The 13,532-nt window shown below is 48.0% G+C and overlaps 1 protein-coding gene across 1 annotated transcript in view; it reads left to right on the top strand.

Annotated features, from left to right (window-relative positions):
* The window catches only part of LOC311238023 (pleckstrin homology-like domain family B member 2), a gene marked incomplete at its 5' end in the record, with an annotated part of 70,597 nt that extends 59,057 nt beyond the window's left edge, over positions 1-11,540 (top strand). Inside the window, 3 exons of the mRNA XM_084325990.1 lie at positions 3,871-4,090; positions 6,479-6,564; positions 11,200-11,540. Coding sequence (XP_084182116.1) covers positions 3,871-4,090; positions 6,479-6,564; positions 11,200-11,340 — 447 coding nt within the window. The 3' untranslated portion in view covers positions 11,341-11,540. The remainder of the gene's footprint in view (positions 1-3,870; positions 4,091-6,478; positions 6,565-11,199) is intronic.
* Positions 11,541-13,532: the final 1,992 nt, after the last annotated feature.

The following is a 13,532-nucleotide window of genomic DNA, read 5'->3' as shown; positions in this document are numbered from 1 at the left end:
TCAAACCTCACCTCTGTGCTCTTATTGCTTGATCTCAGTGCAGCCTTTGACACTATCAATCACTCGATTCTTCTAGGTCGGCTTGAGAACCATGTTGGCATTCGGGGTCTCGCACTAGCTTGGTTTAAATCCTATTTAACTGATAGAACACACTGCGTGGTCTATAATGATTTAACATCTGAGACCCTCCCAGTGCAATGTGGTGTCCCACAAGGCTCTGTCCTGGGCCCTTTGCTATTTTCGATTTACATGCTACCCCTCGGCGATATCATACGCAAATTTGGCATAAACTTTCATTTTTACGCTGATGACACCCAATTATATATACCTATTAAGCCAAATGATTCCTCCCAACTACAAAACCTTGAGGCCTGCTTGCTTGCCGTCAAAAAATGGATGTCGCAAAACTTTCTACTCCTTAATGCAGATAAAACTGAGATGTTAATTGTTGGCCCCCCAAACCACAGAGGCCTGTTTCAGGACATCTCCCTCAACTTTGATACCTGTCATGTATCCCAGAGCTCCACCATAAAAAACCTCGGAGTAATTTTTGATTCCTCCCTCTCATTTAATGCACATATAAAAAATGTCACCAAAATTGCATTCTTCCATCTTCGTAATATCGCAAAAATACGCCCCATTTTAACTCTGGCTGATGCTGAAACCCTGATTCATGCTTTTGTCTCATCACGTCTGGACTACTGTAATGCACTTTTTTCAGGCCTACCTAATTCAAGCATCAAAAATCTTCAACTCGTGCAAAATGCGGCTGCACGGATACTAACTAGAACTAGAAAATTTTATCACATCACACCAGTTTTGTCCGCCCTACATTGGCTTCCTATCCAAGCCCGCTCTGACTTTAAAGTGCTACTCCTCACCTACAAAATTTTAAATGGGCTTGCACCGCTCTATCTATCCGATCTCATCTCCCGATACTCGCCCGCTCGTGCTCTGCGCTCACAAAATGCGGGGCTTCTATCGACCCCTAGGGTTAAAAAGAAATCCGCCGGCCACAGAGCCTTTGTCTACCGCGCTCCCTACCTGTGGAACAAATTACCTGCCGTCATCAGGGGCGCCTGCTCTGTCGAAGCTTTTAAATCCCTGCTTAAGACTCATCTTTTCTCTCTCTCCTTCAACCTACCTTGATCTCACCTGGTCGGGGACTGACCTTTAGATTAATCTGTGTAGTTTAGTTATGGTACAGGGTACTACATGGTACCACTGGGTAGTTTACTATAGGGTAGTTTAGTTAGGGTACAGGGTACTACATGGTACCACAGAGTACTACATGGTACTGCATGGCATTACAGGGTACTACATGGCTTACATAGCTCTACATGGCACTACATGGAACTACATGGCACTACGGGGTACTACATGGTACCACAAGGCACCACAGGGTACTACATGGCACTACAGGGTACTACAGGATACTACGGGGTACTACATGGCACTATGGGGTACTATAGGGTACTACATGGCACTACGGGGTACTACATGGCACTACAGGGTACTACATGTCTGCTCCTTTGCAGCACCACAAACATGGAAACTCTCTAACTCTTCCCCCCCCCCCCCCTCCCTCCCCCTTCTCTCTGAGTACCCGTCTCCTGGCGCTGACCAAGGTGATGGATGCCTCGGGGTCTTGGCCAAGCTTGTAGTGACTGCTCTACATGCACCTCCGAGGCCTTGGATCAGTTATTCTCCGCCGTCTGTCCGTGGTCCTGTCAACTGATTAACAGACTGTTAACAGATTAACAGTCAACGCGGTTTCATTGCTGGGTTAAGTACTTCTATTCTATTCACATAATACGCTTACTTCATATATCTACTCCATTCACATATATGCCTACCACTTGTATCTATTGCTATGTCCGCCTACTACAATCTCATGAGCTGTCTAACGCCTGTCCCGTCTCCCTGTCTTCCTATGACTTGCTGTCCTGGAGTGTTGTCCGGAGTGTTGGACGTCCCGTGACGAAGGCCGGGAGATTGCGACCCCCTCTGCGTGCCCCCCTGTCTCCGGAGGTCTCGTAGTGGTGACCGGAGTGCCGGATGTCCCGCGATGATGTCGGGGAGTTCGCGACCCTCTCTGCGCCACCCCCTATCTCCCTGTCTCCGGCTGTCCCTGAGCAACGACCGGAGTGTTGAATGTCCCGTGACTAAGACGGGGAGGACGTGACCCTCTCTGCGCCGCCCCTGTGCCTCAAATAGATCCGCTATCAACTCTATCTTTAATCTTTCAAAATGTTCAGTTGCTATCGCTATTAGCTCTATCTTTAATTTTTCAAAATGTACAGTTGCTATTGCATGCACTCATCTGTGTTTCACCACACACATGAGTGCATGCTTACCAACTGTCCGTCTGCAACACTACTATCACCAACATCTAAGAAGGGAGATCCCCCCTTGAACGGCCCTTCTAAGGTTTCTCTCCTCCACACTGCCTGTGGAGCTTTTTTCCCTATTGTTAGGTTTTAGTGAGTTTTTCCTTACCTTCGCGTGGGGTATGTCTGGGAGTGCTTGCATTCTTTCATTTATTTGCATTCATCTAAAAAATGTTTGGACCCTATGGTGTTCTTGTTCTGTTCTTGACTTATTGTTATGTTGTCTTCTTGACCTGTTTAAAGAAGACCTGTACGGCCCATGGGGACATTAACGTGTGTTGTCGGGCCCTATAAATAAATTTGATTTGATTTGATTTGCCACATTTCCACCCTTGTAGAACGACGCTATGACTCCCCCGTTCTGGGTGCAGAATCCACATCCCTCTGCAGACATTTCCCACAGCCCTCTCAACTTAACTGTCCCAGCACTCCCATCTGACCATGTCCTGCTCCACCACCAGGCCTAGTCCAGCTCCACCATCAGGCCTAGTCCAGCTCCACCACCAGGCCTAGTCCAGCTCCACCACCAGGCCTAGTCCAGCTCCACCACCAGGCCTAGTCCAGGCTACAGCAGCAGCTCCACCACCAGGCCTAGTCCAGCTCCACCACCAGGCCTTCTGTAGTGTGATAGTAAAGGGTTAACCTTCTGTAGTGTGATAGTAAAGGGTTAACCTTCTGTAGTGTGGTAGTGAAAGGGTTAACCTTCTGTAGTGTGGTAGTGAAAGGGTTAACCTTCTGTAGTGTGGTAGTGAAAGGGTTAACCTTCTGTAGTGTGGTAGTGAAAGGGTTAACCTTCTGTAGTGTGATAGTAAAGGGTTAACCTTCTGTAGTGTGATAGTAAAGGGTTAACCTTCTGTAGTGTGGTAGTGAAAGGGTTAACCTTCTGTAGTGTGGTAGTGAAAGGGTTAACCTTCTGTAGTGTGGTAGTGAAAGGGTTAACCTTCTGTAGTGTGGTAGTGAAATGGTTAACCTTCTATAGTGTGGTAGTGAAAGGGTTAACCTTCTGTAGTGTGTTAGTGAAAGGTTAACCTTCTGTAGTGTGGTAGTAAAGGGTTAACCTTCTGTAGTGTGGTAGTAAAGGGTTAACCTTCTGTAGTGTGGTAGTAAAGGGTTAACCTTCTGTAGTGTGGTAGTAAAGGGTTAACCTTCTGTAGTGTGGTAGTAAAGGGTTAACCTTCTGTAGTGTGGTAGTGAAAGGGTTAACCTTCTGTAGTGTGGTAGTAAAGGGTTAACCCTTTAATACATTTAACACTCAAACCGTGACATAATTTCAGTAATGTGAAAAACAAAGCATGCTTGAGTCATTCATCACGTTGTACCAAATATTACTGGGGTGTGATGTCATCATCAGGTTATTATTATTTTATCATCAAACCTCTATCTGACCTCTCTGCTCTCCAGTCTGACCTCTGACCTCTGATAACAGCCTCTATCTGAACTCTCCAGTCTGACCTCTGACCCCTCTATCTGACCTCTCCAGTCTCGACCCCTGACCCGTTACCTGCCGGTGCGTAAGGACGACTTCGACCTGCGCGCCCACATCGAGGGGGCGGGCCACAGCGCGGACACCTGCTTCCACCTGTCAATCACAGAGAAGACCTGTCGGGGCTACCTGGTCAAGATGGGGGGCGGGATCAAGACCTGGAAGAAACGCTGGTTCGTCTTCGACCGCAACCGCCGGACGCTGTCTTACTACGCGGGTAGGAACTGTTCTGGGGCCAGTGTAGGATCCATGATGTGATGTGATGTGATGCTGTAACTGTTCTGGGGCCAGTGTAGGATCCATGATGTGATGTGATGCTGTAACTGTTCTGGGGCCAGTGTAGGATCCATGATGTGATGTGATGTGATGCTGTAACTGTTCTGGGGCCAGTGTAGGATCCATGATGTGATGTGATGTGATGCTGTAACTGTTCTGGGGCCAGTGTAGGATCCATGATGTGATGTGATGTGATGCTGTAACTGTTCTGGGGCCAGTGTAGGATCCATGATGTGATGTGATGTGATGCTGTAACTGTTCTGGGGCCAGTGTAGGATCCATGATGTGATGTGATGTGATGCTGTAACTGTTCTGGGGCCAGTGTAGGATCCATGATGTGATGTGATGTGATGCTGTAACTGTTCTGGGGCCAGTGTAGGATCCATGATGTGATGTGATGTGATGCTGTAACTGTTCTGGGGCCAGTGTAGGATCCATGATGTGATGTGATGTGATGCTGTAACTGTTCTGGGGCCAGTGTAGGATCCATGATGTGATGTGATGTGATGCTGTAACTGTTCTGGGGCCAGTGTAGGATCCATGATGTGATGTGATGTGATGCTGTAACTGTTCTGGGGCCAGTGTAGGATCCATGATGTGATGTGATGCTGTAACTGTTCTGGGGCCAGTGTAGGATCCATGATGTGATGTGATGCTGTAACTGTTCTGGGTCCAGTGTTTCCCATTAACTCATTGGACGCCAGTCACGAGTATAGTCGGGTTAACTCGACGACGCTCGAGCACCAATCACGAGTATAGTCGGGTTTTAATTGTTATTTCTTTTATTAGCGATATCCATTCATTTTCATCCATCCAACCTGATGTTATCGTTGGGAATGGGTCTGAGCTCGCAAAAGGGCAAATACCGCCGCCTATCGTCTCCCGGATGGTATTGCACATCATTGGTTTGGATTGGCCGGGGATGTGCATTAAAAAAAAAAGGCTGGTCCAGGTTTTCCTTTTCGGGCATGCAGTATCGTGTTACCACATTGACTGAGGAGACTGGGAGCAGCTTGGATTATGTGTTTTGGATATATAACATTGGATCAATAAACGCGATCAATATTTGGAATGGCGATCAGGAATTGGATTAATCTTTTTGCAGAACATCTGATGTGAGGTAAGGACTCTATGTTACCAGTCTTGGGGTAATCAGATGTTCCTTTCACCGCCATCGGAGCGTGTGTGTGTGTGTGCGTGCCGTTGGCGCGGAGCAAGACACGGATAAGCGATGTTTCAGCCCGCTTCTCTAGCGTGCATAAGGACACATAATATACTATACTACTAACTTTTATAATGAACCGAACATTTTAAAATGTATTTAATTTTACATTTTCTTTTTTTTTTATATATTTTTTAATATAAAGTTTGCCAATAGGGATGTATCAGTAGTATTGGCAGTGGTAGTAGTCGTATTAGTAATCCAGTATATTTTTTTATTTTCTAAAAAATAAACCAGTTCAACACTGGTAACCACTTTTGCTCAATTTCTTTGATGGCTCAAATGTCTGCTCTAGTCCAGTCGATTTTGTGTTTTGATCACAAAGTTCATCCTAGATCTAGCCTCTTTATGTTGCTCTCAAAGTGCACCAGATTGATGCATTTAACTTTTAAATGTACCAAAAAAAGGGGGGGGGGGGTGAATGAATGAATGAATGAATGAATGAAAACTTTATTAACAGATTGCAGAATGGGTACAGTGCAGTACAGCTCAATACATACAATTGTTAAGGGGATGCAGACCAGAGAAAGACTTTCGACTTGTTTACACCAGGGTCCCCCATTTCCAATTCATCGTAACATATATGACATACATGACATACAGATAGACAGTACTGCTACATCTATACATTTATGACATACCAGATTTGCAATTACAGTACTGTATTTGTGATACAAAAAGAGTCCAGAAAGAAAAGAGTATATACATTAGGCGTAGAAACTGTACATTGGATTGGGTAGGTGGGGGTGGGACTGTACATTGGAGGTGGTTGGGGGGGGGGGGGGGGGGTCCAAGGTTCTCCCACCACAGTCTTAAAAGATCCTGTGGGAAACACTGGGGTCACATATCTCAAAATAGCTCAGACCTCAGAGGGTTTTAACTCACTCACAGTTAGTCACCGCTCTGCCCCTGGTGGCGGCTCGTGGGAAATGCACTGTGTGTAAATTGATTGGCATCTTTGTGACGCGGTGTTAAAATAAAAAATTATAAACAATGTGCATTTACATTAATCCTTGTAATTTTTTATCGCTCTTCCCTTTACAAATATATCAGATACTTTTCTTACTTTGTTTACTAAAATACACGCCGTGTGTCCTTCTCATGTAGACAAACACGAGGCCAAGCTGAAGGGGGTCATCTACTTCCAAGCCATAGAAGAGGTTTACTACGACCACTTGAAGAACGCACACAAGGTGTGTGTGTGTGTGCGTGTGCGTGCGTGCGTGTGTGTGTGTGTGCGTGAGTGATCTGGCAACAGTTTTCTTCTTCTTATTTCCACATAAAAAGAAACACCTGGAATGAATCTCACTGTGATCTCTCTCTCTCTCTCTCTCTCTCTCTCTCTCTCTCTCTCTCTCTCTCTCTCTCTCTATACGTGCACACGTGTGAAAGAGAGAGAGACCTACACGTGTGAGTGAGAGAGACCTACACGTGTGAGAGAGAGAGACCTACACGTGTGAAAGAGAGAGAGACCTACACGTGTGAAAGAGAGAGAGGCCTACATGTGTGAGCGAGAGAGAGACCTACACGTGTGAAAGAGAGAGAGACCTACACGTGTGAAAGAGAGAGAGACCTACATGTGTGAGCGAGAGAGAGACCTACACGTGTGAGAGAGAGAGACCTACACGTGTGAAAGAGAGAGAGAGACCTACACGTGTGAAAGAGAGAGACCTACACGTGTGAAAGAGAGATACCTACATGTGTGAAAGAGAGAGACCTACATGTGTGAGCGAGAGAGAGACATACACGTGTGTGAGAGAGAGAGACCTACACGTGTGAAAGAGAGAGAGAGACCTACACGTGTGAAAGAGAGAGACCTACACGTGTGAAAGAGAGAGACCTACACGTGTGAAAGAGAGAGAGACCTACATGTGTGTGTGAGAGAGACCTACACGTGTGAGTGAGAGAGACCTACACGTGTGAAAGAGAGAGATACCTACACGTGTGAAAGAGAGAGACCCACACGTGTGAGAGAGAGACCTACACGTGTGAAAGAGAGATACCTACACATGTGAAAGAGAGAGATACCTACACATGTGAAAGAGAGAGACCTACATGTGTGAAAGAGAGAGACCTACATGTGTGAGTGAGAGAGACCTACATGTGTGAAAGAGAGAGACCTACACGTGTGAAAGAGAGAGACCTACACGTGTGAAAGAGAGAGACCTACATGTGTGAAAGAGAGAGACCTACATGTGTGAGTGAGAGAGACCTACATGTGTGAAAGAGAGAGAGATGTACACGTGTGAAAGAGAGAGATACCTACACGTGTGAAAGAGAGACCTACATGTGTGAGTGAGAGAGACCTAGACGTGTGAGTGAGAGAGACCTACCGTACTTTTCGGACTATAAGCCGCGGCTTTTCCCCCCCCTTTTTCGACCCTGCGGCTTATATAACGGTGCGGCTAATCTATGGATTTTTACAGCTAACTGGGCTCGCTCCCTCAGCTCTGTGACCGTCAGATCAGACTCCTAAATCTGCTGCAGCAGTGCACGCCTTGCCCCTCCTCCTCCGTCTCACAGTCAAGTGCATAGCCAGCAACCAGCCAGACGTTAGCTCCCGGGATGATTAGCCACGTTAGTTAGCCAACAACCAGCCAGGCAGCGCCGTTAGCTCCCGGGACTAGTAGCCACGTTAGTTAGCCAGCAACCAGCCAGACGTTAGCTCCCGGGATGATTAGCCACGTTAGTTAGCCAACAACCAGCCAGGCAGCGCCGTTAGCTCCCGGGACGAGTAGCCACGTTAGTTAGCCAGCAACCAGCCAGGCAGCGCCGTTTGCTCCCGGGACGAGTAGCCACGTTAGTTAGCCAGCAACCAGCCAGGCAGCGGCGTTAGCTCCCGGGACGAGTAGCTACGTTAGTTAGCCAGCAACCAGCCAGACAGAGACGTTAGCTCCCGGGACGAGTAGCCACGTTAGTTAGCCAGCAACCAGCCAGGCAGCGCCGTTTGCTCCCGGGACGAGTAGCCACGTTAGTTAGCCAGCAACCAGCCAGACAGAGACGTTAGCTCCCGGGACGAGTAGCCACGTTAGTTAGCCAGCAACCAGCCAGGCAACGCCGTTTGCTCCCGGGATGAGTAGCTACGTTAGTTAGCCAGCAACCAGCCAGACAGAGACGTTTGCTCCCGGGACGAGTAGCCACGTTAGTTAGCCAGCAACCAGCCAGGTACAGCTCCCGGGACGATTGCTACCTAGTGTTGGCTCTATCGTTCCGTGAGCTAACGTTAGTAGCTACCTAGTGTTGGCTAAGACAAGTAGCTATCGTTCCGTGAGCTAACGTTAGTAGCTACCTAGTGTTGGCTAAGTAGCTATCGTTAGTAGCTAGCTACCGTTACTGTTTAAACAAAAATGTTAATAAATGGGAGCTTCCTCAAACAGCCATCTCTTTCCCGACAATCCCCTCTGTGCACGAACCCTTACATATGGTAATTAAACATTAAAACACCTGCGGCTTATAGTCCAGTGTGGCTTATATATATACACATCATTCAATTTAGCTGCTGCGGCTTATATTCAGGTGCGGCTTATAGTGCGAAAAGTACGGTATATGTGTGAAAGAGAGAGAGATCTACATGTGTGAGTGAGAGAGACCTACACGTGTGAGTGAGAGAGACATACACGTGTGAAAGAGAGAGAGACCTACATGTGTGAATGAGAGAGACCTACACGTGTGAAAGAGAGAGAGACCTACATGTGTGAATGAGAGAGACCTACACGTGTGAATGAGAGAGACCTACATGTGTGAGTGAGAGAGATCTACATGTGTGAGTGAGAGAGACCTACATGTGTGAGTGAGAGACCTACATGTGTGAAAGAGAGAGAGAGAGACATACATGTGTGAAAGAGAGAGAGACCTACACGTGTGAAAGAGAGAGAGACCTACATGTGTGAGTGAGAGAGACCTACATGTGTGAAAGAGAGAGACCTACATGTGTGAGTGAGAGAGACCTACACGTGTGAATGAGAGAGATCTACATGTGTGAGTGAGAGACCTACATGTGTGAAAGAGAGAGAGACCTACATGTGTGAAAGAGAGAGAGACCTACACGTGTGAAAGAGAGAGACCTACACGTGTGAGTGAGAGAGACCTACATGTGTGAAAGAGAGATACCTACACGTGTGAATGAGAGAGAGACATACACGTGTGAAAGAGAGAGAGACCTACACGTGTGAGTGAGAGAGACCTACATGTGTGAGTGAGAGAGACCTACACATGTGAAAGAGAGAGAGACCTACACGTGTGAGTGAGAGAGGCCTACACGTGTGAAAGAGAGAGACCTACATGTGTGAGAGAGAGATACCTACATATGTGAGTGAGAGAGACCTACACATGTGAAAGAGAGACCTACACGTGTGAGTGAGAGATACCTACATGTGTGAAAGAGAGAGACCTACACGTGTGTGAGAGGGAGACCTACATATGTGAGTGAGAGAGACCTACACGTGTGAAAGAAAGACCTACAAGTGTGAGTGAGAGAGACCTACACGTGTGAGTGAGAGAGACATACACGTGTGAAAGAGAGAGACCTACACGTGTGAAAGAGAGAGAGACCTACACGTGTGAGTGAGAGAGACCTACACGTGTGAAAGAGAGAGAGACCTACATGTGTGAGTGAGAGAGATCTACATGTGTGAGTGAGAGAGACCTACATGTGTGAGTGAGAGAGAGACCTACATGTGTGAGTGAGAGAGACCTACACGTGTGAGTGAGAGAGACATACATGTGTGAAAGAGAGATACCTACATGTGTGAGTGAGAGAGACATACATGTGTGAGTGAGAGAGACCTACATGTGTGAGTGAGAGAGACCTACATGTGTGAGTGAGAGAGACATACATGTGTGAGTGAGAGAGACCTACATGTGTGAGTGAGAGAGACCTACATGTGTGAGTGAGAGACCTACACGTGTGAGTGAGAGAGACCTACATGTGTGAGTGAGAGAGACCTACACGTGTGAGTGAGAGAGACATACATGTGTGAAAGAGAGAGACCTACATGTGTGAGTGAGAGACATACATGTGTGAGTGAGAGAGACCTACATGTGTGAGTGAGAGAGACATACATGTGTGAGTGAGAGAGACCTACATGTGTGAGTGAGAGATACATACATGTGTGAGTGAGAGAGACCTACACATGTGAAAGAGAGAGACCTACATGTGTGAAAGAGAGAGACCTACACATGTGAAAGAGAGAGATACATACGTGTGAGAGGGAGACCTACATGTGAAAGAGAGAGAGACATACGTGTGTGAGTGAGAGAGACCTACACGTGAGAGTGAGAGAGACCTACATGTTGATTTTGCCATGGAATTATCAGCAGTTGCTTCTGGACTTAATTATTTTTATCTGTGAACCGCACTTTTCTCTCTCCTCTTTCACTCTCTCCTGCTCTGTCTCTCCTGCTCTCTCTTTCCTCGTTCACTCTTTCCTGCTCTGTCTCTCTCCTCTTTCACTCTCTCTCCTGCTCTGTCTCTCCTGCTCTCTCTTTCCTCGTTCACTCTCTCCTGCTCTATCTCTCCTCGTTCACTCTCTCCTGCTCTGTCTCTCTCCTCTCCTCTTTCACTCTCTCCTGCTCCATCTCTCCTCTTTCTCTCTCTACTCCTCTTTCACTCTCTCCTGCTCCATCTCTCTCCTCTCCTCTTTCACTCTCTCTCCTGCTCTCTCTCTCTCCTGCTCTCTCCCTCTCTCTCTCCATCTCTCTCCTCTTTCTATCCTGCTCTGTCTCTCTCCTCTTTCTCTCCTGCTCTGTCTCTCTCCTCTTTCACTCTCTCCTGCTCTGAATCTTTCCTCTCTCTCCCACTCTCTCTTTCCCCCCCCTCTCTCTCTCAGAGTCCCAACCCCTCCCTGACGTTCAGTGTGAAAACACACGACAGGGTTTACTACATGGTGGCTCCGTCTCCTGAGGCCATGAGGATCTGGATGGACGTGATCGTCACCGGCGCCGAGGGATACACCCAGTTCATGGTGTAGTGATGCGGCCAGGGGCGGCGGGATACTGCTGAGGCACAGCGGCTCGGACGCCAGCCGGGACTACAGCTCCTGATCCGCGCGTCTTCGTGACCTTTCAGACTGATCCCCATGTCTTCGTGACCTTTCAGACTGATCCCCATGTCTTCATGACCTTTCAGACTGATCCCCATGTCTTCATGACCTTTCAGACTGATCCCCATGTCTTCATGACCTTTCAGACTGATCCCCATGTCTTTGTGACCTTTCAGACTGATCCCCATGTCTTCGTGACCTTTCAGACTGATCCCCATGTCTTCATGACCTTTCAGACTGATCCCCATGTCTTCGTGACCTTTCAGACTGATCCCCATGTCTTCGTGACCTGGGGAGGCACTCCAAGCTGCACTTGAATGCACAGACTGGAGGGTATTCCGTGATAACACATCCAATATTAACGAATACACTGAAACGGTGCTTGACTTTGTCTGTACTCTGGTAGAAGAAACAATCCCCTCTACCACAATTAGAATCTACCCAAATCAAAAGCCCTGGGTAGATAAATCCGTCCGTGAGGCTCTGAAAGTGCGCACATCAGCATACAACACGGGGCTGGTGACAGGCAACATGGAAGAACACAAGACGGCAAGATACAACGTCAGGAGAGCAGTAATAGAGGCAAAACGGCGTTACAGGGATAAAGTTGAACTTCAGTTTGAACAGGCTGACTCTAGAGGCATGTGGCAGGGCCTCAGAACAATGACAGATTACAAAGGCACCCCCCTCAAACTGAACAGTGACATCTCCTTAGCAAATGATCTCAATTCCTTCTATGCGAGGTTTGAGGCTGTGAATAACAACACCAGCCTACAAACCACGGCAATGGGGGGGGGGTCTGCTGATGGAGACTCAGTGTTCAGGGTAACAGAGAATGAGGTGAGACGGATCTTTAAAAAAGTGAATATCAGGAAGGCAGCAGGACCGGACGGCATCCCCGGCCGCGTCCTAAAAGTCTGTGCCGACCAACTGGCCCCGGTATTCACTGACATCTTCAACCTGTCCTTGGAACAGGCTGTCATCCCCACCTGTCTGAAGAAGTCCACCATCATCCCTGTACCCAAAAAATCTACGCCCGCTTGCCTCAACGACTACCGCCCTGTAGCCCTCACCTCCATAGCCATGAAGTGCTTTGAGGATCTAGTGAAGGGCTACATCTGTTCCTCCCTCCCCATCAACCTGGACCCCCTGCAATTTGCATATCGCCCCAACAGGTCCACGGAGGACGCCATAGCCCATGTGCTGCACACAGCAGCATCACACCTGGACAAGAGGCAGGGGAACTATGTGAGAATGCTGTTCATCGACTACAGCTCAGCATTCAATACCATAGTCCCCTCCAAACTCATAGCCAAGCTCAGGGACCTGGGCTTGAACTATGACCTCTGCCAGTGGGTCCTGGACTTCCTGACGGGCAGACCCCAGGTGGTAAGAGCAGGCAACTGCACCTCCTCATCCATCACGCTCAACATAGGGGCCCCCCAGGGCTGTGTTCTGAGCCCCCTCCTCTACTCCCTGTACACACATGACTGCGTGGCACAGCGGAACAACAACACAATCATCAAATTTGCTGATGACACAGTAGTGGTGGGCCTGATCTCTGCCAACGACGAGAGGGCCTACCTGGAAGAGGTAGAGAATCTGTCACAGTGGTGTCAGGAGAACTGCCTCTCCCTGAACGTCAGCAAAACAAAAGAGATGATTGTGGACTTCAGGAGGTCGGGGGTCAAGGACTACAGCCCCCTCAGCATCGACGGGGCACTGGTTGAGAGAGTGAACAGTTTCAAGTACCTCGGAGCCCACATATCCGAGGACTTGACATGGACCACACACATTGACAGTGTTGTGAAGAAGGCACGACAACGCCTCTACTTCCTCAGGCGCCTAAGGAAGTTCCAAGTCAGTCAGAAGATCCTTAGGAACTTCTACTCATGTACAATAGAGAGCATCCTGACTGGCAACATCACCTCCTGGTTTGGGAATAGCACTGCACAAGACCGTAGCAGACTACAAAGAGTGACACGTTCAGCCGAACGCACAATTGGAGGGGGGCTTCCCACCCTCCAGAACATTTACAACAAGCGGTGCAGGGGGAAGGCTAAGAGAATTATTAAGGACTCGAGCCACCCGAACAACTGCCTCTTTGAACTGCTGCGGTC

Source organism: Notolepis coatsorum (assembly GCF_963971535.1).
Source record: "Notolepis coatsorum genome assembly, chromosome: 12".
Classification (NCBI taxonomy): domain Eukaryota; kingdom Metazoa; phylum Chordata; class Actinopteri; order Aulopiformes; family Paralepididae; genus Notolepis; species Notolepis coatsorum.
The sequence above is the reverse complement of the archived record's forward strand: the minus strand, read 5'-3'. Positions and strand labels throughout refer to the sequence as shown.